Source organism: Cucurbita pepo, chromosome LG09, assembly GCF_002806865.2.
Source record: "Cucurbita pepo subsp. pepo cultivar mu-cu-16 chromosome LG09, ASM280686v2, whole genome shotgun sequence".
Taxonomy (NCBI): domain Eukaryota; kingdom Viridiplantae; phylum Streptophyta; class Magnoliopsida; order Cucurbitales; family Cucurbitaceae; genus Cucurbita; species Cucurbita pepo.
The window spans coordinates 7,925,543-7,950,970 of NC_036646.1; the positions used below are offsets into that span (position 1 = coordinate 7,925,543).

At 38.5% G+C, this 25,428-nt stretch overlaps 4 protein-coding genes and 1 non-coding gene across 9 annotated transcripts; 2 read left to right on the forward strand and 3 right to left on the reverse strand.

The window, feature by feature from the left end:
- Window positions 1–1,263: 1,263 nt before the first annotated feature.
- LOC111802504 lies at window positions 1,264–4,869 on the forward strand. Of its 2 annotated transcripts, none has more exons than XM_023686901.1 (5): window positions 1,264–1,683; window positions 2,054–2,103; window positions 2,242–2,319; window positions 3,521–4,067; window positions 4,142–4,869. In XM_023686901.1, exons 1-5 carry the CDS (start codon window positions 1,534–1,536, stop codon window positions 4,664–4,666), a joined length of 1,350 nt encoding a protein of 449 aa, XP_023542669.1. In that variant the 5' UTR covers window positions 1,264–1,533; the 3' UTR covers window positions 4,667–4,869. The 2 variants fall into 2 exon arrangements, with proteins under 2 accessions (XP_023542669.1, XP_023542670.1); XM_023686902.1 differs by having other exon boundaries at window positions 4,198–4,407.
- A 2,198-nt stretch (window positions 4,870–7,067) lies between these two features.
- LOC111802517 lies at window positions 7,068–13,584 on the forward strand. 4 transcript variants are annotated; one of them, XM_023686917.1, is made up of 15 exons: window positions 7,068–7,360; window positions 7,975–8,080; window positions 8,218–8,325; window positions 9,284–9,319; window positions 9,534–9,644; window positions 9,789–9,872; window positions 9,946–10,064; window positions 10,182–10,283; window positions 11,105–11,221; window positions 11,304–11,369; window positions 12,347–12,413; window positions 12,500–12,553; window positions 12,729–12,815; window positions 12,989–13,033; window positions 13,118–13,584. In XM_023686917.1, the coding sequence occupies exons 2-15, from the start codon at window positions 8,036–8,038 to the stop codon at window positions 13,292–13,294; spliced, it is 1,218 nt and encodes a 405-aa protein (XP_023542685.1). In that variant the 5' UTR covers window positions 7,068–7,360; window positions 7,975–8,035; the 3' UTR covers window positions 13,295–13,584. The 4 variants fall into 4 exon arrangements, with proteins under 4 accessions (XP_023542685.1, XP_023542689.1, XP_023542688.1 ...); XM_023686920.1 differs by lacking the exon at window positions 7,068–7,360 and adding an exon at window positions 7,566–7,826; XM_023686919.1 differs by lacking the exon at window positions 7,068–7,360 and adding an exon at window positions 7,796–7,875.
- Window positions 13,585–14,536: 952 nt separating this feature from the next.
- Window positions 14,537–16,866, reverse strand: LOC111802509 (PAP-specific phosphatase HAL2-like). The gene is made up of 3 exons (XM_023686905.1): window positions 16,458–16,866; window positions 15,192–15,882; window positions 14,537–14,991 (listed from the first exon to the last, which is right to left on the reverse strand). The coding sequence occupies exons 1-3, from the start codon at window positions 16,777–16,779 to the stop codon at window positions 14,688–14,690; spliced, it is 1,317 nt and encodes a 438-aa protein (XP_023542673.1). The 5' UTR covers window positions 16,780–16,866; the 3' UTR covers window positions 14,537–14,687.
- A 4,085-nt stretch (window positions 16,867–20,951) lies between these two features.
- Window positions 20,952–23,097, reverse strand: LOC111802548 (syntaxin-124). Its single transcript, XM_023686956.1, has 2 exons — window positions 22,544–23,097; window positions 20,952–21,597 (listed from the first exon to the last, which is right to left on the reverse strand). The coding sequence occupies exons 1-2, from the start codon at window positions 23,020–23,022 to the stop codon at window positions 21,165–21,167; spliced, it is 912 nt and encodes a 303-aa protein (XP_023542724.1). The 5' UTR covers window positions 23,023–23,097; the 3' UTR covers window positions 20,952–21,164.
- A 1,347-nt stretch (window positions 23,098–24,444) lies between these two features.
- Window positions 24,445–24,516, reverse strand: TRNAD-GUC. Its single transcript has one exon. It is a non-coding gene; the product is annotated as a tRNA-Asp (tRNA).
- Window positions 24,517–25,428: the final 912 nt, after the last annotated feature.

The window sequence follows — 25,428 nt, forward strand, 5'->3', positions numbered from 1 at the left end:
CCCGAACCGAGCCGACGTGAATTGGCTGAGTATATAACGTCTTACCTTTTGACTTCAATTAGCTAGCATTGGAGTGTACGTGATAAATATCATAATTTTCTTTGTTTCGCATGACACTTATTTTTTTTTCAAAAACATAAGTTAAGGGTGTTCAAATGACCTAAAAATCCGACCAACTTGAAGTACCCAACCCAAACCATAAAGATAGGGTTGAGTTAGACTTTTTTTACTTTCTGGGTTTGGTTGAATTTTTGATAAAACAAAAAATTCGAGTTAGTTTACAAGTTAACATTTTTTTTTGTTGGGTTAACAAGTAGGGTTATAACTTAATACAAAATTCGAATGTTAGGAATATTTGACGTTTGTAACTGATGTTAGTGATACATTATGTCTGGTGAATGTTTCGTATTGGAATAAAATAGTTAAAAAAGAACCACTTGAACATCCTAACTTAACTAAGGTTTGAGTGGCTTGAGTCGATTTTTACAACCCCTACATTCCTAAGAACAACTCTCCTTAACAACTTGCCTCGAGAGAGTATACTTCCTCACAAAAAGGGTTGCAGTGATCAAGTTCGATTTGACGGGTGAAAAGATTTTTTTTTAATAAAGTTGCCAATGATATCTAAGAAGCTACACCTATATTTTCAATAAATCAAATATCAAAAATAATATAAGAGTCCAAATTAATTATAATTTTTTATTAGTGGAAGGATAATCCTTATTCTTATTTTAAATGGAAAGTAAAAAAAAAAAAAATCTAAAATATATTCAATTCTTACCGTATTAAACACAACTTCATAAATTAATAAAAAAATTTATGCCTTATCTCAAAAACATTTAATTTTTTATTTATTTAGAGGTATCTTTGAAATATTTAAAAATACTCTCAAAATTTAAAAAGATTTTATTAATACCTCCCAATTTTTAAATTATTTTTTTATTATCAATATATGGATGGACAGATCTCGTGTAACGACCCCTCATAGATTATCTCACTTTTTAATATTATGGGTAACATTATTTTTGAACGTTTTTAAAAATAAAATATTAACACACACTATTTAAAAAATAATCAATCTATCCATATCTATATATATATAATTTCAAATAAATATGTTTTTTAATGGAAAAATTAAATACTATAAATTTTTAAAAAAGGTTAAATTATTTGTTTTGAATTTAGGTGATTATTTATTTATTTATTTATTTATTTTGCTCTTCAAACCCCTATTAAAAGCAACGAGAAACCCCAATTCTCGCGATCACCAATAAAACCCCAAAATCCATTACTCACAAATAACCAATTTTTGTTTACCAAATAAAAAAAAAAGATGAACTGAACCCTCCAACCTACCCATCACCGTCCTCGCCCTTCCAAATCCGCTAATCCGCTAATTCGCACACCGGAAAACCATCTTCCTCTTTCAATACCTCTACCTTAAACCGCTTTTTCGCTTTACTTTTAAAGGCCAGCTAGGGTTCCGGTGACTAATACGGAGCGAATTCGTTCGTCGGCGCTTGTGAGAGAAACATGGGAGCGGAGGCGATACAAAAGCAGTGGGATACATGGGAAGAACTTCTATTAGGAGGAGCCATACTCCGCCACGGAACCACCGACTGGAACCTCGTCGCGGCGGAGCTCCGGGCACGGATTGTTCGTCCGTGCGCCTATACCCCCGAGGTAACTGCAATCTTTTTTTTTTTTTTTTTTTTTTTTTTTTTTTTTTTTTTTNTTATTTTAAACAAATAACACGAAGAAATCGTGTAATTTTCCTCGCAAATTTCAGCTAATTTATTAAATAAATTTAATAATTAAAAATTAAATTTTAAAAAGAAAATTAAAGATATTTGATTATCGAAAAAAAGGATGTAATCTGATTCCTCTGGTGTTCGTTATTATTATTATTTTATTCCTTACAAAAAAAATAAATAAAATGTGTTGACCTGTTCAATTCAACCATTTGAACAGCGTATTTATTTATATATATATATATATATATAATGAATGTTTATAAATAATTTTTTAAAAATTGGTATGTTCATATTTGCAGGTTTGTAAAGCCAAGTATGAAGATTTGCAGAAACGTTTTGTTGGATGCAAGTATGGGCAAAGTTTGGAATAACTTTCGATTAAAATACTTCTGAAAGCTATTTTTTGGAGAATAAATTATAAAAAATTCTCAAAATTATGTGTTTGGAATCTGAAATATAAATTGTTTGTTGGGTATATCATTACTAGAGCTTGGTATGAGGAGCTTCGGCGGCAACGAATCATGGAGCTAAGACGAGCTCTCGAGCACTCTGAAGACTCGATAGGGTTAGTATTATGTTTTGTTGCTCATAAACGCTAATGTTTTGATTTGAAATTGTGAGATCCTATATCGGTTGGAGAGGGGAACAAAACATTCCTTATAAGGGTGTACAAACCTCTCCCTAGGAGATACGTTTTAAAACCGTTATAGACGGACGGTGATACGTGGACAATATCTACTTGTGGTGAGCTTGGGCTGTTACATATACTATCAGAGCTAGACACCGAGTGGTGTGTCAGCGAGGACGCTGGCCCCCAAGGGGTGGATTGTGAGATCCTAGGTCGGTTGGAGATGGGAACTAAGGATTCCTTATAAGGTGTGGAAACCTCTCCTTAGTAGACAAAATTTTAAAACCATGAGGTTGACAGTTATACGTAACGGGCCAAAATGGACAATATCTGCTAGCGGTGGGTTTGGGCTATTACAAATAGTATCAGAGCCAGACACCGGGCGTTGTGCCAGCGAGGACGCTGGACCTCCAAGGGAATAGATTGTGAGATCCTACATCTGTTGGAGAGGGGAATGACACATTCCTTATAAGGGTGTAGAAACCTCCCCCTAGTAGACACGTTTTAAAACCATTAAGCTGACGGTGATACGTGAACAATATCTACTTGTTGTGAGCTTGGACTGTTACAAATACTATCAGAGCTAGACACCGAGTGGTGTACCAGCGAGGATGCTGGCCCCAAGGGGTAGATTGTGAGATCCTAGATCGGTTGGAGATGGGAACTAAGCATTCCTTATAAGGTGTGGAAACCTCTCCTTAGTAGATAACATTTTAAAACCATGAGGCTGACGGTCATACGTAACGGGCCGAAATGGACAATATCTGCTAGCTGTGGGTTTGGGTTATTACAAATAGTATTAGAGCCAGACACCAAGCGCTGTGCCAACGAGGACGCTGGACCTCCAAGGGAATAGATTGTGAGATCCTACATTGGTTGGAGAGGGGAATGGAGCATTCCTTACAGGCACTGCCAGCGAAGACGTTGGGCTCCCAAGGGGGTGGATTGTGAGATCCTACCTCGATTGGAGTTGAAGAGGGGAACAAAGCATTTCTTATAAGGGTGTGGAAACCTCTCCCTAGTAGACGCGTTTTAAAACGATGAGGTTGACGCCGATACGTAATGTGCCTAAGTAGACAATATCTGCACGCGGTTTGCTTCAATTCTATGGTAACTAATAAGGTTGAATAGATTTCAGGTCATTGGAATCAAAGCTTGAGGCTCTTAAGTCTAGGAGTGGAGACAAGTCTCTTGTCAATAGCTCTGATAGATCAGAGTCTTGGGGAGTTGTTCATAAACCAACAAATGAGCTATCTGCTGGTAGCTTTACACAGGAAAACCGAACGTGCAGCTCGGTCGAATGTCGGTCAGCTCCGTTTTTGGCTGATGAGACGGAGATTAAGCCGGAAGCGTCGCAGTTACGGTGCCTCAAATGGGGCAAGGTAGGAACAGGGAAGAAGAGATCAAGAGGGAAGAGAAAGAGGAAGGATTGTAGTAGTAGGGATGTTAAGGAAGGAAGTACCGGTGAAAATAACTTGTCTGAATCAGCTAACCCTTCAACTGTTTCTCATTCTAAAGATAACTCATGCTGCAACTCGTTCGAGCCACGTGAATCTTCTGATGCAAATGAAGCTAGCAGAAGCTCAACCATGGACGGAGTCGATGTTGATGTTCTAATGGCTGCTTTTAATGCTGTTGCCGAGAACAAAAGTGCCTCGGTATTTCGTCGACGCCTCGATAGTCAGGTACAATGCAACAAAGATGCTCTTCCTTTCATTGAATTGTGTTCATTGCTGATGACCATGTGAATATGCAACAGAAGAGAGGAAGATATAAGAAACTAATACGGCAACATTTGGATATTGAAACAATAAGGTCAAGAGTTGCAAGTCATTACATAACAACGCAAAAGGAGCTATACAGAGACCTGCTGTTGCTTGCTAACAACGCCCTCGTTTTCTACTTGCCGAACACGCGGGAGTATCGGTCTGCAGTGCTTCTCAGACGCCTCATTACGAGTACATTTCAGAAGCTTTTCAAAAACTCCCATGACAAAAGAACACAAACACGTGATCAGGTGGCAAAACCGCATCGTTTGCAACCTGCTAAACGTAATGAATCTAGAAAAGAAGTCAATCCAGGGGATGCCAAAACTCCTAGTGGGAATAGAAGGAGAAGTAATGCTAATTCTCATTCCTCAGTGGGATTAGCGAAGACAGAAACTTCGGCTTCGACAGTAAAGAGAGAGCCTCGTGGGACGAGAAAGAGTGTCGTTGGGACGTTGAAAAGTGAACGGTCTGCAGCAACGGTCGCTCGGGGAAGAAAACGAGGGAGAACGAAGTAAACGGTAAGAAATTTTGAAGTTTGCTGTTGTAGATTCTGAGCTAGAACTTGTAAGTTGATTGTAAACCAGGTAGGTTTAGGCTTTAGAAAGATAGTGGGAGTGAAATGGAGTACTCATTGTGTCATTTCGTTAGCTTGGAATGATTTATATTTTGAGTTTATCTGTCTCAAACAAAGCAAATGGAATGTGTTTCGATTGATGAAGAACATGAAACTCATTTTAGTGATTGATGAAGAACATGAAACTCATTTTAGTGATGCAAAATTTAGAATAACTGAAGTAGCTTTTGTTTTATTTGATATTGAGGGGAAAACTTCTTCTTAAAGGACTTATTTTAAAATCGTGAGGCTGACAGCAGTAACGACCAATGCGGATAATATTTGTTAGCAGTGGGCCTTTGGAGCATTAAAAATGGTAGATATGTAACGGGTCAACGCAGATAATATTTGTTAGCAGTAGGCTTTTGGGGCATTACATATGATATCAGAGCCCAACATCGGGCGGTTGCTAGCGAGGATGACGACGATATGTAATGGCCTAACGAAGTGGGCGGGAGGATGACGACGATATGTAATGGCCTCACGCAGTGGGCGGGGTTGCTAGCGAGGATGACGACGATATGTAATGGCCTTAGCAACCGTTCACGCAGTGGGCGGGGTTGCTAGGACGATATGTGACGATATGTAATGGCCTAACGCAGTGGGCTTTTGATACATTACAAATGGTATTAATACCGAACCGATTGATACATAATACCGAACCGATTGGGCTTTTAAACATTACAAATGGTATTAGAACCGTTCACGCAGTGGGCGGGGTTGCTAGGACGATATGTGACGATATGTAATGGCCTAACGCAGTGGGCTTTTGATACATTACAAATGGTATTAATACCGAACCGATTGATACATAATACCGAACCGATTGGGCTTTTAAACATTACAAATGGTATTAGAACTTGGGCTGGGCTTTTAGACATTATATTAGAACTTGGGCCGATTGGGCTTTTAAACATTACAAATGGTATTAGAACTTGGGCTGGGCTTTTAGACATTATATTAGAACTTGGGCACTTGGGCTGGGCTTGGCTTGGCCTTTTAGACATTATATTAGAACTTAGACATTACAAATGGTATAGAACCGCGTTGATTAGCCTTATTATTACCTTGTTTAAAAAGTTCCTCTAAACGTGAAAATATAAGAGTATTTTTTAAAATAAATATTAATGATTTTTTACTATTTCTCTTTTTATATATATATATAGTTAAAGAGTATATATATATATTTTTAATTATATTAGTAGTTTTAAAAAAGTTTTTTTTTGAAATAAAATAAAAGGTTTTAAAATATTTTTATTAATTTAATTTAATTTATTTATTATTATTAAGAAATAAATATTAAATTGAAGAAAAATAAGACATTACACATGAAAGTCATAAGGAAGGTGGCGGGTCCGAGATTTGATTCAAATTGTTCATATCGAGACATATGAGTAGAGATATCATATACAATGAATTCGTAGTGTTAATTAATCACTATCAGTGAATGAAGCTAACCGATCTCTACAAACTTAAAGTTTTTGCTCTCATTCAAATGCTTTATTTTTAATAATATTTTCTAATGGTTGAATTCATGAAAAGCAATTTTTGTTTGAATTGGTTTTTGGTTTGCTGTTTGTTCTCTTCTTTCTTGGGTTTGGGCAAGTAACCCTTATTTCTTGTCTATTGCTCATAGGAATAGATGTCTATGGTATGAGTTGGAATCAAAAGTAAAAGTATGAGAGCCCATACTCAAAATGGATAATGTCGTGCGAGTACTTGTCCTTTTATTTTCACGACCTGCCCTGGTCAGTACCTAGCCGGGCTCTCTTTGTTCCAATAAATCGTAGATAAAATTATTGATTTTATTTGAAACAAAAAAAATGGAAACAACAACAATCATAATAAAGATTTATTATTTGATTCCTATGATATAGAATCAACGTGCCATTCCTCACCATTATTCTTTATTTTAGTACTTTACTAAATAGAATTAAAAAACATTGTTAATTTTGTAATTAAAATCAGTCCTCTTTACCCAATCTCATTAGTAGCACCGATGAAAATAAGTCAACGTTCGAATTTTCATGATTCTTTTCTGATCCGATCTTTTTATTATTTATTATTACGACTTATTTTCGTCTTCGACAAAAAATTAATTTATATGCAATAATTGCATGGTAGCGGATATAGTTTAGTGGTAAAAGTGGGATTGATTCTATAAGGGATTGATAAGGCTCCCATCATTTCTATTGATAGTAGTAGGTAAGTTAATAATTTCAATTAACAAGTCTAATAAATAATGTACACAATTTGAAAGTTTTAATAGGAAATAGATATATTTTGTGTTGATGTTGATGCAAAATGTTTTTGCTTCCCTAAAAAAGTGGCGCTTCCTTCTATTTCGTTCTTTGACTCACTCCATTGCTTTCACCCTTTTCTCGCTCTCTCTTTCTCTTGCTCTGTTTCTCGGTCGTTTTCATTTTTTTTGCTCATCGACCCCTTTCTTTTTCCCTTTTCAGGATTTCTGTGATTCTTCACTGTTTTTGATCCACTAGGGCGTGACCCTTTACTGGGTTTAGCCAAGGATCTCTATTCTTTGCATTTGGCGTTTCAGCTGGACTTCTACAGATCTCTGTAACTGGGAATCTAGAAGGTAAATTTGTAGTTCTTGGGTCGATTTTGTATGCAAAGATCTGGCCCCACTGCCCATTTTTGGACCTGGGTCGGGTCCCATTGCATTGTATCTGTTCGTAAGTTTGGGTTTCGAAATGGGGAACAACTTTGAGATTTAGCCTAAAACATGCCTTAATCTTCCCATTTTCTGAAGCTTTCTTCGTCTTTGATTTAGGAATTTGGATCTTGTGGGTTCTTTCTTCTAATCCTCATAGATTAGCATCTTAAATGAATTGTGGGTATTATCATGAGACGGATGACAGATATTGTCCTATTTGGTCAGTTACGTATCGCCGTCCGTCTACTAGTAAGAGGTTTCCACACCCTTATGAAGAATATTTCCGTCACTCAAGCCTGTGCATTCTGCATATGAAGGGGACAGGGGAGTTGCTGCGTGCAAGCTTCTCTTGCTTTGTTTCATTCTTATCTCAGCTGTCCATGATCATGTGACCATCCATTTTACATTTAGTCTTGGATTTGTGTTGGGGTTTCCTTGTATATAACAAATTACTGTTCTTAAGCTTGTTGAGCTTCTGTTGATTGGATTGCTTTTGCTTTGGTTACTAATGATGTGATTTCATCTTGTTTGTGTAGTTATGGTGGCCTCTATGAACTCAATATAGGAGGGGTTGATGTCTATGAAGCCACATAAATCATGGGACATGTTCAGAGAAAGGATAGGAATCTACCTTCTGATGGGGTTTGTTCATTACTTTTTGCTATTAGGTTTTAGGTTTAGTGGAACTATGCTTTGAACTTTTCGAATAAGATGTACCCGTTCTGCCTGTGCGATGTTTGGTTTTCTTCGAGTATCCTAAGCGTACGATGGTTGTGTAGGGCAAATACGGCTTCAAAATGAAGCAGCTTCCATTTATGGGTGTTATTTGTACTGTAATGCTGTTCATTGTATACAGAACTACAAATTACCAATATTATCAGACAAAGGTAAGGTTGTTTTCATTGTATGGGAATTTTATGTTTGTTTGGAACAGCTGAAATCTGATATTTCCGTGAGATCCCATATCATTGGAGAGGGGAACGAAACATTCTTTATAAGGGTATGGAAACCTCTCGTTAGTAGACGCGTTTTAAAAATCTTGAGGGTAAGCCCGGAAGAGAAAACCCAAAGAGAATAATATTTGCTAATGGTGGGTTTGGGTGGTATAGAGCCAGACACTAAGCGAGGAGGCTGAGCCTCGAAGGAGGTGGACACGAGGTGGTGTGCCAGCAAGGATGCTGAGCTCCGAAGGGGGAGGATTGGGGGGTCCTACATCGATTGGAGAAGGGAATTAGTGCCAGTGAGGACAATGGGCCCCGAAGGGGGGTGGATTGTGAGATCCCATATCGGTTGGAGAGGGGAACAAAGCATTCTTTACAAGGGTGTGGAAACCTCTCCCTAGCAAACGTGTTTTAAAAACCTTGAGGGGAAGTCTGGAAGGGAAAACCCAAAGAGAACAATAATTGGTAGCGGTGGCCTTGGGCTGTTACAAATAGTATAGAGCAAGACACCTTGCGATGTGCCAGCGAGGAGGCTGAGCCCCGAAGGGGGGTGAACACGAGGCGGTGTGCCAGCAAGGATGTTGGGCCCCGAAAGGGATAGATTGGGGGGTCCCACATCGATTGGAGAGGGGAACAAATGCTAGCGAAGACGCTGGGCCTTGAAGGGGGTGGATTGTGAGATTTCATATCGTTTAGAGAGGGGAACAAAACATTCTTTATAAAGGTGTGGAAACCTCTTCCTAACATACACGTTTTAAAAGCCTCGAGGGAAATGTCTATTTGATCATACACTGTTAAGATTTCACCTTTGAGGTTCTCATCTGTAGTGAATAGATCATACACAGATACTCATCCAGTTTGGTCTATAAGTTCAAGCTATACTTAACTCTTTTTCCCTCTACAGATTGAAACAATCTTGCAGCCCTTCGAGAACGCAAAGGTAAAAATCCTGTCATTCCTGCCCATGTTTGACGATATCGGTTCCCTCCCCGCCTCCCGTTCCGGTGTTAAAATTACAATTCTCGTGATTATCATAAGTATTTAAATTTTATTCAGTAGTCAAGAAACTTTGTTGCTGTATCTACATGCTTGAATAAGGAGCATCGAAAATAAATTCTCACCATCTTCACCAATTCTTGTAAATGCCCTTTTAGGACTTCATAGAGGAGTCTAAAACCTTGAATGAATTGCCTCGTGGCATAGTAGAAGCTAGATCAGATCTGGAGTTGAGACCTCTATGGGGAACTAGTAGTTCGAGGTTACAGGTTGAGTTCTATTGCTATTTTGTTTCGTAAGGCTTATACTACAATGTGTTCTAGGTTGAGTTGTATCGCTATTTTGTTTCGTAAGGCTTATACTTATACTACAATGTATTCTAGTAGTTCATGTCACGCTCGTATAAATTTCAGGCTCATGATCACAGCAACCGTAATTTGCTCGCAATGCCAGTTGGCATTAAACAAAAGGATAATGTTGATTCTATTGTACAGAAAGTATGATCTTGCTATCATTTGATATTAATCATATTCATTGGAGTTATTCTGTATCTAACTCCTTTCATTCCAGTTTATTCCAGAGAACTTTACTATTATACTCTTTCATTATGATGGCAATGTCGATGGATGGTGGGATCTTGACTGGAGTAACGATGCTATACATATAGCTGCTCGAAACCAAACGAAGTGGTATGTTCGACTCCTCTGCATTTTGCCCCTCTATGACTAAGAAATCGCCAATCGTGTATGGACTTAGAACGGCTGCTGCTTGATTTTAATGGTTTCTCGTCTTTTGTCTCTCTTCAGGTGGTATGCAAAGCGCTTTTTGCCACCGGCAGTTGTGGCCGTTTATGATTACATATTTCTTTGGGATGAAGATTTGGGGGTCACAAATTTCAATCCAAGAAGGTATAGAAATAAACTCGTTTATCTTTAAATGTTCTTATCATGAAATCATCAATACTCGTTCTTTCCCTCCGTCATCACATTTGTGAGATCCCACATTGGTTGGAGAGGGGAACGAAGCATTCCTTATAAGGGTGTGGAAATCTCTCCCTAATAGATGCGTTTTAACACTGTGAGGCTGAAGGCAATACGTAATGAGCCAAAACGGACAATATTTGTTAGCGGTGGGCTTGGGCTGTTACAAATGGTAATGGAACCAGACATCGAGCAGTGTGCCAGCGTGGATGTTGGGCCCCAAGGGGGTGGATTGTGAGATCCCACATTGGTTGGAGAGGGGAACGAAGCATTCCTTATAAGGGTGTGGAAATCTCTCCCTAATAGATGCGTTTTAACACTGTGAGGCTGAAGGCAATACGTAATGAGCCAAAACGGACAATATTTGTTAGCGGTGGGCTTGGGCTGTTACAAATGGTAATGGAACCAGACATCGAGCAGTGTGCCAGCGTGGATGTTGGGCCCCAAGGGGGTGGATTGTGAGATCCCACATTGGTTGGAGAGGGGAACGAAGCATTCCTTATAAGGGTGTGGAAATCTCTCCCTAGTAGACGCGTTTTAAACCCGTGAGGCTGACGATGATACATAATGGGCCAAAGTGGACAATATCTGCTAGCGGATATCAACGTTTCAAGTTATCCGGATTAAAATATCCTGATCAACCATGTACACACACCTAACCTATCTGCAACCACCTAACCTTACTAAACAATTGCTAACTGCATCAGACCCTCACATTAGGATGAAACATCTCATTTGATAAATTTCAGTTACCTGGAAATTGTGAAGTCTGAAGGGTTAGAAATATCTCAGCCTGCATTGGACCCGAATTCGACTGACATACATCATAGAATTACTCTTCGTGCTCGAGCAAAGAAGATGCACAGGTAAAAGGAATGGTTTAACAGAACTCTATGAAGCATACGTAATCCACATAAATTTTTATCTAACGTTTAGTAGTCCGTGCAGACGAGTTTTTGGTCGTAAAGGCCATACGAAATGTTCACATCATAGTGAGCAGCCACCTTGCGTTGGGTAAGTGATTGTTGGATGCACTTACGTTTTCTCGCAAATGCTATTTATTTCGTCTATTATAATAAAACAAATCACATTACTTTTCTACTATGTATTTTAAAAAACATTCGGACACGTCGAACAAAAACTTAGTAATATCTCGGTTTTGATTCATCAAATATAAATGCAAGCAAGATTGGTATCTCTTCTTTTGTGAGATCCCACCTCAGTTGGAGAAGGGAACGAAACATAAGGGTGTAGAAACGTCTCCCTAGTGGTGGGCTTGGGTTGTTACAATGATATCAGAGCTAGCCAGCGAGGACTCTGAGCCTCCAAGGGGGTTGATTGTGAAATCCCACGTCGGTTGGAGAAGGAAATAATGTATTCCTTATAAGGGTATGGAAACCTCTCCCTAGTAAATGCGTTTTAAAATCGTGAGGTTGACGGTGATACGTAATGAGTCAAAGCGGATAATATCTACTAGCGGTGAGCTTGGGCTGTTACAATGGTATCAGAGCTAGACACTGGGTGGTGTGCCAACAAGGACGCTGGGCCTCCAAGGGGGGTGGATTGTGAAATCCCACATCGGTTGGATATGGAAACGAAGCATTCCTTATAAGAGTGTGGAAACCTCTATCTAGTAGACGCCATTTTAAAATCGTGAGACAGTGATGCGTAATGAGCTAAACCAGACAATATCTGCTAGCGGTGGACTTGGGCTATTACAATGGTTTCAAAGCTAGACACCGAGCAGTGTGCCAGTGAGGATCCTCACTGGGTTTCAAGAGGGTGGATTGTGAGATCCAACATCAGTTGAAGAAGGGAACAAAGCATTCCTTATAAGGGTGTAGAAACCTCTCCCTATTAGAAACAACAATACGTAACGAGCTAAAGTTGACAATATCTGTTAGCAGTGGACTTGGATTGTTACATCTTTCGTCTCGATTTCCTATCTGTATGGGTAGATAAACTAATATTTGAAATATTCCCGTTTCTAGATTTGTAGAAGGTATGGCTCCCGTATTCTCGAGAATGGCTTGGCATTGTACTTGGCATCTCATACAGGTAGTTTCTTTAATCTAGATCAACAATTGAGCTTCCTCTCCCTAACCACCCCAGTTTCATTCTAACATGTTATTTTGTTTATCCAGAATGATCTTGTCCATGGATGGGGAATGGATATGAAACTTGGCTACTGTGCACAGGTAAGGCTTTCTTGTTCATGTGTCCCTGAACTAGCACACCCCTCACACCCATGCCACCCTCCATTTCCATATCACTGCACCAGTATCTTGACTGATTGACACAGCTTAAAATGAAACAGGGCAGCTAAGTGTTATTCTCATCTTCCCTTTCGAAATTTGTTAACATGTTCTGCAGGGCGATCGGACACAGAACGTGGGAGTAATTGATAGCCAGTATGTTATTCATAAGGGCATACAGACATTGGGTGATGGCGAAAGCAAGGTAATTTCATCGCTCGGTTATGATTCGAGTATATCATATGGTTATGATTCGAGTATATCATATGATCGGTACCGTTCTCGACATGCTTAATTTTACTGTCCAAGTTTTCTTGAAAATCTGCCGAGTACTCAAATGTAACCATAAATTCTAAATCTCTTGCTGTTTTTACTCAGAAACATAGCCACTCCATACCAACCGGTGACGATGTTCGAGCCGAGGTTAGAAATCTGAAGTTAATTACATGGTTTCCTTCTCATTATCAGTCCCAATATCATAATGAGTTCTGATATGAACATGAGCAGATAAGAAAGCAATCGACATGGGAACTTCAGATCTTCAAGGATCGATGGAACAAAGCGGTATCTGAAGACGAGAATTGGGTCGATCCGTTTAAAGAACAATCAGTGAAAAGTGACCAAAGACGGAGGACACAAAGAAACCACCACCGCAACCGCCGCCACCACCGCCACTTTGTTTAGTATCTAGCAAGCAAGCATCCTAGCAGAGATTCATCAACATGGCGGTTGTCACTTCCTCCTCCCCCATAGCAGAAAGAAGAAAAGAAAGAAATTTGTAACTAATGGTATTGTTCTTCTGATCCCTAATGCCAACTGGTCTGCTTTTGACATGATATATACAATCAACTGGCTTCTTTCTAACTACCCATTGCTCTTTCTCCGAGTGTTGTCGAGTGTTATCAATTGAGCTATACTCAGGTTGATACAACTAGTGATTCGCCATCTTATTCAAGTATTTATTATTTCATCAATTTTTGTAGTATAAGGGATGGAAATGTCGACATGTCAAGTGAAAGTTTACCTTAAATTGTGAGTTACAATTTCTATGAGATCCTACGACGGTTGGAGATGAGAATGAAACATTCTTTATAAGATTGTGAAAATTTCTCCCTAAAAGACACGTTTTAAAACTTTGAGGAGAAGCTCAAAGAGGATAATATCTGCTAACGATAGACTTTGGCTATTACAAATGGTATTAGAACCAAACATTGGGGGATGTGTTAGTGAGGAGATTGAACCCTGAAGGGGGTTGGACACCCAGCGGTGTGCCTACAAGGACGCTGGCCCCAAGGGGGGGTGAATTGGAGGTCTCACATCGATTGGAGAGGAGAACGAATGCTAGCGAGGATGCTGAGCCTCGAAGGGGGTGAGTTGTGAGATGGATTGGGGAGTCCCACATTGATTGGAGAGGGGAATGAATGTTAGCGAGGACACTGGGTCTCAAAGGGGGGTGGATTGTGAGATCTCACATCAGTTGGAGGAGAGAACGAAACATTTTTTATGAGGGTGTTGGAGGAGAGAACGAAACATTTTTTATGAGGGTGTTGGAGGAGAGAACGAAACATTTTTTATGAGGGTGTTGGNCTAAGTTAAGGGCATGACTCTAGTACTATGTTAGGAATTACGACTCTCTATAATGATATAATATTGTCCACTTTGAGCATAAACTCTCGTGACTTTACTTTTAGTTTTCTCAAAAAGCCTCATACCAACGTGTCACTCTCTCTCAACAATCTAACCGTTGTGCGAAAAGAAGAAAACCCAAACGAATTACCAGCGACAGTAACAGGGGAATGGTCATCCTTGGCNGGAAACCTCTCCTTAATAGACACGTTTTAAGAAAATATCTTTTAGTAGTGGGTTTGTGCATTTGGTATAATAATAACTCGAGTTTAGGACCCCTTTGCAAATTTTCCTTAGAAAAAGTTTAAAAGATGAAGAAGCTTCATTCATACGACATGAGCACGTTTTTACAAGTACAAGCCTATACCGTAGCTTCCATGGAAGTCCTAGCAGAGATTTATTGAAAAGTGTCCAAAGATGGAGGCCATGATATCATATAATGGCCATGACATCATAGACAAGACGAATTCCAGCTAGCGTCAACAGCTCTAATTATCTTATCATGCAGGTTAGCTCCAGAGCAAGCAATGACTCCTCGGTCGAGACCTTCCAAATACATACAATTCGAGAAGTTGAGCGGACGACCTCTTGCATCCGTGACAACACCACCAGCTTCTTGTATGATAACCACACCAGCTGCATGATCCCATATCTTCTCCTTGTAACCAGCCTTGGCAAACTTCATGAAGATTTCAGCATCACCACGAGCTATGGCTGCATACTTCGCCATGCTGTACACTCTCAATGGTTGGTTTCTACAGCCAAACATGTAAACATAATCATATGGCATTCAAAAGATGAGTTTATAAGTAAAGAATACATATCCATTGGTACGAGGCCTTTTGGAGAAACCCAAAACAAAGCTACGAAAGCTTATACTCAAAAAGTAAACAATATCATACTATTGTGGAGATTCGTAGTTCCTAACAAATAGAATACAAGAGAAGCTTTGTACCTAAGTCCGACACTATGAGCAAGTCCTGCTGTGAAAGAATGGCTCGAATTCGCTTTCTCAACTGGCTCGCAAAACGTCGCTATAGCTGGATCGTCAACGGAAGACACTCGAATTGGTATAGCATAGTTTGGCCATACTAAGCTCTTATTTGCACGAACTAATGGTTGCATCCACGCTACACCGCTACCCTTTTGAGCATAAACCACGCAGCCTTTGTCCCAACACTCCGATGTTGCAGCTGATAGCTTCGATATGATCCGATGGTAACGAGGATGGTAGCATAGCCATTCCTTTCTCATTGGGTAATTTGGACAGCCCAGAACGCCCAGCACCACTTCCCCATCTTCTATCAAGGCAAGAGCTACAGCATATTGGTCGCCTCGTATGAAACCCAACGTGCCATCCACAGGGTCAAGGGTCCAAAATCTTGCAGTTGATCCATCAGATGAGTGGCTGCATTGGGCGATGGCTTCAAGAACCTCAGAAGTAGAGAGGGTTCTTTCTGGACGTTCCAATCCAAAGCGATGGGCTTCAGAAAGACACTCATTCACGGTTTCCACTACACATTCCAAGAGTTGGCCTGCATCAGGCTTGGAAAGAGTCTGGACATCTTCTTCAGCAATAATTGACACGTTTTTACCCCCAAAAGATTTGGATAGAACCCAGCTGATAATTGCCTGAACGCTCCAATCTGAAAGCAAGAAACCGAAAATCATGTCTCAAATGAACTAACAAACCGATAATTGTCCACTTTGAGCATAAGCTCTCGTGGCTTTGCTTTGGGCTTCCCCAAAAGACCTCATACCAATGGAGATAGTATTCCTTGATTATAAACCATTCCCTTAATTAGCCTATGTGAACGATACTCAACAATCCTCCTCTTGAACAAAGTACACTATAGAGCCTCTCCTGAGACCTATGGAGCTCCTCGAACAGCCTCCCCTTAATCGAGGCTTGACTTCTTCTCTGGAGTCTTTAAACAAAGTACACCCTTTGTTCGACATTTAAGTCACTTTTTACTACACTTCGAGGCTCACAACTTCTTTGTTCGACATTTGAGGATTCTATTGACATGACTAAGTTAAGGGCATGACTCTAGTACTATGTTAGGAATTACGACTCTCTATAATGATATAATATTGTCCACTTTGAGCATAAACTCTCGTGACTTTACTTTTAGTTTTCTCAAAAAGCCTCATACCAACGTGTCACTCTCTCTCAACAATCTAACCGTTGTGCGAAAAGAAGAAAACCCAAACGAATTACCAGCGACAGTAACAGGGGAATGGTCATCCTTGGCTTGAATATGGGCGTTGTTGTTCTTAAGCAAGTTGCTCTGAACTCGCTGACAAAGAAAGCAAGCCATCTGAACAGCCCCAACAGCGATTTGAAGTTCTTGAGAAAGTGATTCCGACCCAGAAATCAAAGGACCGAGCTGTTTAGATGTTGTACAAGAAATGCGAGATGGGAGCTTGGGGGAAGAAGAATTATGGAGGTCTGCATAGTTGGGTATGTTAGTGCTGTTCATTCTGCTCAAATGGAAGCCATGTCGGACATTAATGCCCAAATTTGCAGTATGTAAGGGCATAATCAGTGGAAGGGGAAGAGGAATTCAAACAAAGGGAAGCTCGAAAAGGAAGGAGGGCTTGAACGTAGCTGGAAGAGGAGCGAGTGTATATATAATTTCCGAACAGAGGCTAGGAATTGGGCAAGGACAAAAATGTAGAATATCTGAGAAATCTCTCTCTACTCTCGTTCAATTAGAATTGAGTATAAACAACCAATAATTAATTAGATATAATTATTGAAAATTAACTTGAAAATGACGTATTTATCATGTAATAAGTGTAGGTACCTTTCAAGTTTAAACTCCTACTTTAACGAGTCTTTGTAGACAAAGTCTTGAATAGGTCATTTAATCAAATTTTCAGGTACCCGATACCTAGTACAAATCAATTTAGGGATTCTAAGTCTATTTTGCACTTTAGATGGTTAGTCGGTTACCCTTTCTTCAAAACTCGAGTAAGTTCAGCTACTTTCATCGTTGATGAACACCTGCGATAATAAAACTTCTAAAACATGTTTGTGACTAACATCTCGGCATAATACATGTCTTTGTTTCGTTAAAAGTTTAAAACTCTTCCTAATCTTTACATTACAAGATTCCATTGCTTCTTGATTGGTTTTGGGGTCACTTTCAAAATCCAATAAAATGCTCATGCTTTTGCTTATGTTACGATTACATAAGACGAACATCACTTCTCAACGTTGATAGATTTAGGCTCCTTTGGATAGCAATGTGTTTACGATCCACTTTTTTTAGGGTCGAGCGTCTTCACTAGCACTATACTCGGTATTTGGATTTAATACTATTTGTAATTACCCAAGTCCATCACTAGTAGATATTGTCCGTTTTGGCCTGTTATGCATCAAAGTTAGCCCTCAGTATTAAAATGCATCTACTAGGGAAATGTTTTCTTACCCTTATAAGAAATATTTTGTGCCCATCTCTAACCGATGTAGAATCTCAGACTAAAGTTCTCAACGTGTATCAGTTTTCACCGTGAATTTTTCAATTACTTTATTGAAGTGTTGCAATTTTTCTAGTTCGAATAAATTCTAAAGCTGAGGTTATCAATATGTAAGCGAGATGTTTGGCATTAGATTAGCTTCAATGTTACTCACAAACAAATATTTGAAAGGGTAAAAACTAAAATGGTCTATTAATTTACTATTGATGGTTAAAATTCTTGAATATTTTCATTCTATTGGTAACTTTGTAAATGGAAAAGGCACAATTTCTGAGAGAAAATTTAAGATTTTTTTTTTTTTTTTTTTTTTTTTTTTTTTTTTTTTTTTTTTTTTTTTTTTTCCATTTACATATGTCAAACAAAATAATAAAAAAGAGTCATTATGACCTCATAATGACGTCATTTTATTAAACAAGTGGGAGACTGAAAAATATAAAATAGACAAAAACAATGTCTCGATTAAAATTTGGAATATAGATTTGACACCTAATAATTTCGTGTACTGTAACATACTCACGTTATTTATTCTTTATTTCTAAAAGTCAAGACTATTCATAACGGTCTAATTTCACCGCTAGTAAATATTATCTACTTTGACTCGCTACGTATCGTCGTCAATTTCACAGTTTTAAAATGAGTATATCAGAGAGAGATTTTCACACCCTTATAAAAAATGCTTCATTCCCCTTCTTCAACTAATGTTGGATCTCACAATCTACCTTTGTGGAGTTCAACGTCCTCACTGACACACCGCTCCGTGTGTGGCTCTGATACCATTTGTAACAGTCAAAACCCATTGCTAGCAGATATTGTCAACTTTAACCCGTTACATATTGTTGTTAAAGAGATATTTTTCACACTACTTGAAGTTCGTGGAATGAATGCGATATGAGAAGCTCACCAATAATGGATTGAAAAAGATGGCAAACTTATCTTTGGTGCTTCCCTTTACATTTTTAGGAACGACATCACTTCTCAATAATAAAAGATCGAGTTAGGTCCCGTTTGTTAATATTATCTTTTGTTTTGGATATCAATATGTTCATGATGATGTGTGCTTATGCATACACTCACGGTTTTGTTTTCACGGAAATAAACAATATTTATCTCAAAAATTGTATCAATTTTGGTAAATCAGACTAACTCGAAAAAGAGTTCACAACTCAACGTGACATAATCTAACTCAAACCTCTCTTTTTTGGATTGAGTTAATTAGATTATAGTAGAAATTTAGTAACAGCCCAAGTCCATCACTCGTCGATATTTGTCGATTTGGCCTGTTATATATCGTCATCAGCCTTACGGTTTTAAAATGCATCTGCTAGGGAGAGGTTTTCACACTCTTATAAAAAAATGTTTCGTTCTTCTCTCCTGCCGATATGGGATCTCACAAATTTATACCTGTAAAAATATTGGTTCAATGCTGATGTCATTACCGTGTAAGCTCGAAGTTGGCCTCAATTTTTGACTTTAACATTATCTTTGGATTAACTTAAACGTCATTGATTAAGACACATTAGACTATATATATATATGAATTTTCCACCCTAAGCTAATTGGTTTAGTGTTGATTAATAATGAAATTAATCAAACTAATTATATTTTCAATTCATAATATTTTAATTTAAAAAGAGAAGATGATGAAATAAAGTGAAAAAAAATGACATGAATGAAAGTAACATTTTTTTTTCCATTGATTAAAGTTTAAATATTACTTAAATACATAAAATTAAATGAAGGAAGGAAAAAGAATTAAAGGTGATTATTATATTATTTTCCACTAAATGACAAGAGTTGAAAATAACAAGCTAGGGTTATTGCCTAGAAATGGGCACATAGCATTTAATTTATGAGTCGGGATACATGAAATAAAACATTTTTGTATAGAGGTGTGAAAACCTCTACTTAATAAACGCGTATTAAAACTGTAAGACTGGCGGGCCAAAGTGGACAATATTTTTCAATGGTGGACTCGGGGTGTTATAAATGGTATTAGAAGCCGACACCGAACGATGTGCGAAAATATTCCTTATAAGGATGTGGAAATCTCTCTATAATAGACATGTCTTAAAACCGTGAAGCTAGTACGTAACAGACATTATAAGGGTATGGAAACTTGTCCTTAGTAAACAAGTTTTAAAATTGTGGGGTTGATATGTAACGAGCTAAAGTGAACAATATATGTCACGTTAAAAATATTAAATGACAAAAAAAAAAAAAAAGGATCAATTCAGTTTAATTTGACGGTTCGAGTTGGATTATGAACTTATTTAGATTGAGTTTGATTCAAATAAATGAAAACTTTATCGGTTGAGTTGGCTTATAAGGTACTCTAAAACTAAATTGGGTTAAACCCAACCAATCTATTCAAGTTAAATCCCCTCTTACTTTCTAATATGATATGATCCACGTCCCATAAAAGGGCAACTTTCTTAGTATCATAAGTTGGAGTTTCATATTGACTAATTAAGGAGAAGATCATAGGGGTATACAAATAAGGGACATTACGCTATTGTTGAAGTTCATTGTTTTTATTAGTTGCACGATCCCACATCGGTTGGAGAGTAGAACGAAACATGCTTTATAAGGGTGTGAAAACCTCTCTATAGTAGACACGTTTTAAAAACCTTGAGGAGAAGTTCGAAAGGGAAAACTCAAAGAGGACAATATATGCTAGTAGTGAGTTTGGACCGTTACCAATGATATCAAAGCCAAACACCGGACGATGTGTCAGCGAGGAGGCTAAGCCCCAAAGGGGATGGACACGAGGCGGAGATCCCACATCAGTTAGGGAGGAGAACGAAACATTCTTTATAAGGGGGGTGAAAACCCCTCCATAGCAGACACGTTTTAAAAACCTTGAGGAGAAGCTCGAAAGGGAAAACTCAAAGAGGACAATATCTACTAGTAGTGAGCTTGGACCGTTAAAAATGATATCAGAGCCAGACACGGGGTGATGTGTCATCGAGAAGGTTGAGCCCCAAAGGGGGTGGACACGAGGCGGTGTAGACCTCGAAGGGGGTGGATTGTAAGATCTCACATCAGTTGGGAAGAAAAACGAAACATTTTTTGCAACGGTATAGAAACCTTTAAAGGAATGTTGTCGTAATCGGGGTAAATTTTGATTGGTTGGTGGAGGAAATACGAAATTTCTTTATTTTTATAATGAATTGAATGGATACAAAATGAATGAAAATAAATAGAGATGAAATTGTTGTATTTGATGTTTGGCTGTACATTCATGTTTCCAGCAACTAAGAAGACATCCAAATCCAAAGCTGAGGATCCAATTGCAAGAAAATTTCTATATGAACACATTTACAGCTATGTACCAAACCCCCCAACCAAACCATCCTTAGAAAACGCCTCTTTCACTCACACCAACCAAACGACCGACCGACCGACCGACCGACCGACCAAGCAACCAACCAAACAAATGTTTCTACAACAAATGAGGCAAAATGACATTCAATATTGGTAGCAGAAGAATGATGAGTAGAACGATACCCAATATGACGGCATAGCAAGTCCATTTCCTTGAGCTTTTCTGATACTCCCGAGCTTCTTGGAGTTGCTCTGTTCCTCTTCTAACAAAGGAGTTGGCATGAGCCACATGGCTTTCGATGTCATTCAGCTGGTGTCCTTGGGCCTCCACCAGTGCTGCCATGTCCAAGAATATCTGATGCAGCTCAAGCAGATTCTTCTCGATCTCCTTCACTGCGTCGTGTCGTTCTTGAATCTCTGAAATGGTATCCATTATTTGACCTCTACCCTGTTCTTGAATTGCTTTCTGAAGGAAGCTCTCGCTTTCCCCACTTGATATCAAATTCTCTATTGTCTCTTCGTCTGCCTTCTGCCCTGTCACTGTGAAGTACCTGTTTCCAACAAACAAACAAACAAACCACTTCATTTTTTCATGTACATCGTCGTCTCGACCCATTATGGGTCATACCATCGTGGAGCTTTATGATTTCTTACATGGTATCAAAGTCATGCCCTTAACTCAGCCAATTAAAAAGTTGTGAGACTCAGAGGTGTAATCAAAAGTGATTAAGTGTTGAACAAAGAGTGTATTTTGTTTTGTTCCAGGGCTCTAGAGAAAAGAAGTCGAGCCTCGATCAAGGAGAGGTTGTTCGAGGGCTCTATAGGCTCAGGGGAGGTTTTATGGTGTACTTACGTTGGCTAATTAAGAGATTGCTCTTGTATTTATAAGAGTAAGGAATACATTTTCATTGGTACGAAACCTTTTAATGAAACTAAAAGTAAAGCCACGAGAACTTATGCTCAAAATGAACAATATCACCATTATGGAGGTTCATGACTTCTAACATGATATCAGAGTCATACCCTTAACTTAGTCATGTCAATAGAATTAGATATCAGAGTCATACTCTTAACTTAGTCATATCAATAGAATTAGATATCAGAGTCATACCCTTAATTTAGTCATGTCAATAGAATTCTCAAATGTCGAACAAAGAATAACTTAGTCATGTCAATAGAATTCTCAAATGTCGAACAAAGAAGTTGTGAGCCTCAAAGGTGTAGGCAAAAGTGACTCAAGTGTCGAACAAATGATGTACTTTATTCGAGGGCTCTAGAGAAAAGGAGTCGAGCCTCGATTAAGGGGGGCTGTTCAAGGGCTTCATAGGTCGATTAAAGGCAAACTGTTCGAGGGTTCCATAAGCTTCATAGGAGACTTTATGGTGGGGCTGATCATGGATTGATTACAAGGAATACATTTCCATATAAGTAAAAACTACGGGAGCTTATATTCAAAATGGACAATATCATATCATTGTAAAAGTGGTAGGTAATTACCTGCGCTCGACGGTTTCTTTGTACTCGGCGTTCATTCGAGCTCTAAGCCCTTGAAAATCATCCATAACATCCTTAAGCTTCTTTCCCAAACCGCTAACAACAGAGGTTCTGGTACGATCAGCAGAGGAGCCAGGGCCACAGCCAGGGAGGTTCCGATGAGCAGCATTAGAACGCTCAAGAGCCTCAAGCTTCCCTTTGATCATTTTAACACGCTTTAAAACCAGACCCACATCGCCCTCCATTCTGGACCTCAGCTCCTTCATGGTCTTAGCATTATGCACAATCTTACACTCCTCATTGTCCTGCTGCAATTTCTTGTACAAACTCTCAACCTGTTTCATATCATCCTTAACATTCTCAACCTCCTCAAAGAATTTGTCCAAATTCACACTCTCATTCCCAGGCTCCATGCTGTCCAGAAACGCCTGTTCCTTCAGATCAGTGTATTTTTTGAAGGAATTGGAGAATAAATCATTCATTTTGGATGGTTTTTGTTTGGTTTTTTGTCAATCAAATGTTGTCCGAAATGGGTTTTCAAGGGGGATTATGGGTGTCCTTTTCTTTCCCTAGACGAAGTTGTGGGGTGATTGGCTTCGTCCAATGAGGAAGAGAAAAGGGTGGGTTTGGGGGTGAAGGAACAACCCAGAAAAAAAAAAAGAACAAAAGAAAGTGAAGTTCCAACACCCCAAGATGGGTATAGAGAAATTAGAGAAGATTTGTGAATGGAATTGGTGTAATTAGAGATTTCAATAGGGATGAGCGTTTGAAAGGATTGGAGGGAATATCAACCACTTGGCGCCATTGTTCATCATGGCTCTTGACTTGGTCGTTTCTTTCCCTCAATTTACTCATTATTGCCTTCATATTTTTGTCCAATCAATTCTTCACGATATCAACACAATGTGGTGATATCATATACAAATAGATGTTGATATGGTCATCGTGTCCATGTGGTCGATCAAGCTAAAATTTTTATGGTAATATTGTTAAATTGGATGTTATGGTCGAGAAGATTTAAGCGTGACAATTAAGTATTATGATATATGATATGTATTTGGGTGACTCATCTGTAATAGTGATGTTATTTATAGAGCATTATAAGTGAGCTATTCTGTGGCACATACGCGTGTTACAGTGTGGGCGAGTGTACCAAGACGAGTGTCCTGAAAAACTTCCTTTGAAATGGGTTTTTCAAGGATCGTATTGGGCGGGTGGGCCGGTATTCTGCCCCAGCCCGCGTGTTGGAGGTTGCTATATACACCCGCTATCTGCTACAGTATTTGTAAATGACATGGCATGGGTACGAGAGGGCCAATGCCTCGATAGAACCCGAATGGATGGATGGATGGATGTTCGAGATGTCGTGCTTAAATGGTTGACTTTATTGCATGGGAAATTAAAAGGAATGACGACCCTTTCTACTAAAAAAAAAAAAAAAATGAATTCCTAATTTTTCATAATTAGTCCGTGAATTTTCTTGTGATACATGTGAGTAAGAACAAATTATGTGGAAAGGATTTATATTAGTCCGTGGGAATAGTCTTCTCTCACAATAAGCTAAAAGTAGGTAACGTCACTATGTCGTAGGAGATACAGAGGAAAGTTAGAATCATCGAATGTAGACTCTGATTTCCAAATCCTCACCATCGAACATATTTTTAGTCATTGAAAATATTTTTGGATCGTACGGAATAAAATATTGAAATATTTGTATGAAAATCATTTTGGTATAAAATTACTATTTATAATTAATGGTTAATTAGGTAACTTAGTAAATTAAATAAAGAATAAAAGCGTTTAAAAGAGTATTTTTTGAACATCCTCACTTTCCAGCCTAACAAATTAAGAAGGAACACATAGAAACGAAATATTACAAAGAACAATAAAAATAAATAAAAAACCGCCGTTGCCGGGGATCGAACCCGGGTCACCCGCGTGACAGGCGGGAATACTTACCACTATACTACAACGACTTGTTGATTATTTCTGACGTGTGAAAATAATTACGAATATACTACTCGATTATATATAGTTAAGCTTTTATTGGGCCTGCATGAGAAATTAATGGGCCACACCAGTGTGTCATGGGGGCCCACTACATCACCGTCCTATTTTGGGCCACGTACCCATAGAATCCACGTGGTTGTGAAGATATTAAAGGGAAAACCGCAAATACCTCTCCCTCAACTTTATCATTTAAAACTTTTGTTTCAATTTTTGTAATTATTTGGTCGAGATTATATATTTTACTCGTTTCATTTATCTGTATGGTTTAGTCAAACCCAATGACTCGTAGCTATCATTTCTATATCGAAGAATATGTTAATGTTTTGTATTCGACTGATAACGCGTTCGTGTGTTTCAACTCAGTTGATTGTGTTATATATACGTTACGCGTGTTAGTATAAAAAGTTGATATTAGAGACGAATTTGAAGCAATGAATTTGGATGTACATTTTTGACATAATGGGTGGGCTGGCAAGGAAGTGTGAAAAGAAAAGAAAGTTTTTTATCTTCAAAGCTAAGCCACACTCCATACATTTACATATGTTCTCTAACTCTCTCTTGTCCCATTTTTATAACAATTTCACTTCTTTTCTACTCAAAGGTTGTTCCATCCCCATCACTCTTTCTACCCTTTTCGTACCTAACACTCTCTCCCATGACGGTGTCTTTTTCTTACGAAATTGACTATACTCGAAATAATTTCTAGGGTTACGAGAGTATTATATTCTCTTTCCGTAACAGCCCAAGTCCTCCGCTAGCTAACATTTGTAATCGTCTAAGTTCACCGCTAGTAGATATTGTTCTCTTTGAGTTTTCCCTTTCGGGCTTCCTCTTAAAGTTTTTAAAACGCGTCTGATAGGGAAAGATTTTCACACCCT

Excerpts from the sequence above, each read along its gene's own strand:
- LOC111802504 (XM_023686901.1), top strand. The coding sequence starts at position 1,534 with ATGGGAGCGGAGGCGATACAAAAGCAGTGGGATACATGGGAAGAACTT. Across the intron at positions 2,104-2,241 it reads AAACGTTTTGTTGGATGCAA|AGCTTGGTATGAGGAGCTTC; the intron begins GTATGGGCAAAG and ends TATCATTACTAG. Across the intron at positions 4,068-4,141 it reads GTCGACGCCTCGATAGTCAG|AAGAGAGGAAGATATAAGAA; the intron begins GTACAATGCAAC and ends AATATGCAACAG.
- LOC111802517 (XM_023686917.1), top strand. The coding sequence starts at position 8,036 with ATGGGACATGTTCAGAGAAAGGATAGGAATCTACCTTCTGATGGG. Across the intron at positions 8,326-9,283 it reads ACCAATATTATCAGACAAAG|ATTGAAACAATCTTGCAGCC; the intron begins GTAAGGTTGTTT and ends TTCCCTCTACAG. Across the intron at positions 12,414-12,499 it reads GTACTTGGCATCTCATACAG|AATGATCTTGTCCATGGATG; the intron begins GTAGTTTCTTTA and ends TTGTTTATCCAG.
- LOC111802509 (XM_023686905.1), bottom strand. The coding sequence starts at position 16,779 with ATGCCCTTACATACTGCAAATTTGGGCATTAATGTCCGACATGGCTTC. Across the intron at positions 15,883-16,457 it reads TTCCCCTGTTACTGTCGCTG|ATTGGAGCGTTCAGGCAATT; the intron begins GTAATTCGTTTG and ends TCTTGCTTTCAG. Across the intron at positions 14,992-15,191 it reads GCTCATAGTGTCGGACTTAG|AAACCAACCATTGAGAGTGT; the intron begins GTACAAAGCTTC and ends GTTTGGCTGTAG.
- LOC111802548 (XM_023686956.1), bottom strand. The coding sequence starts at position 23,022 with ATGAATGATTTATTCTCCAATTCCTTCAAAAAATACACTGATCTGAAG. Across the intron at positions 21,598-22,543 it reads AAAGAAACCGTCGAGCGCAG|GTACTTCACAGTGACAGGGC; the intron begins GTAATTACCTAC and ends TGTTGGAAACAG.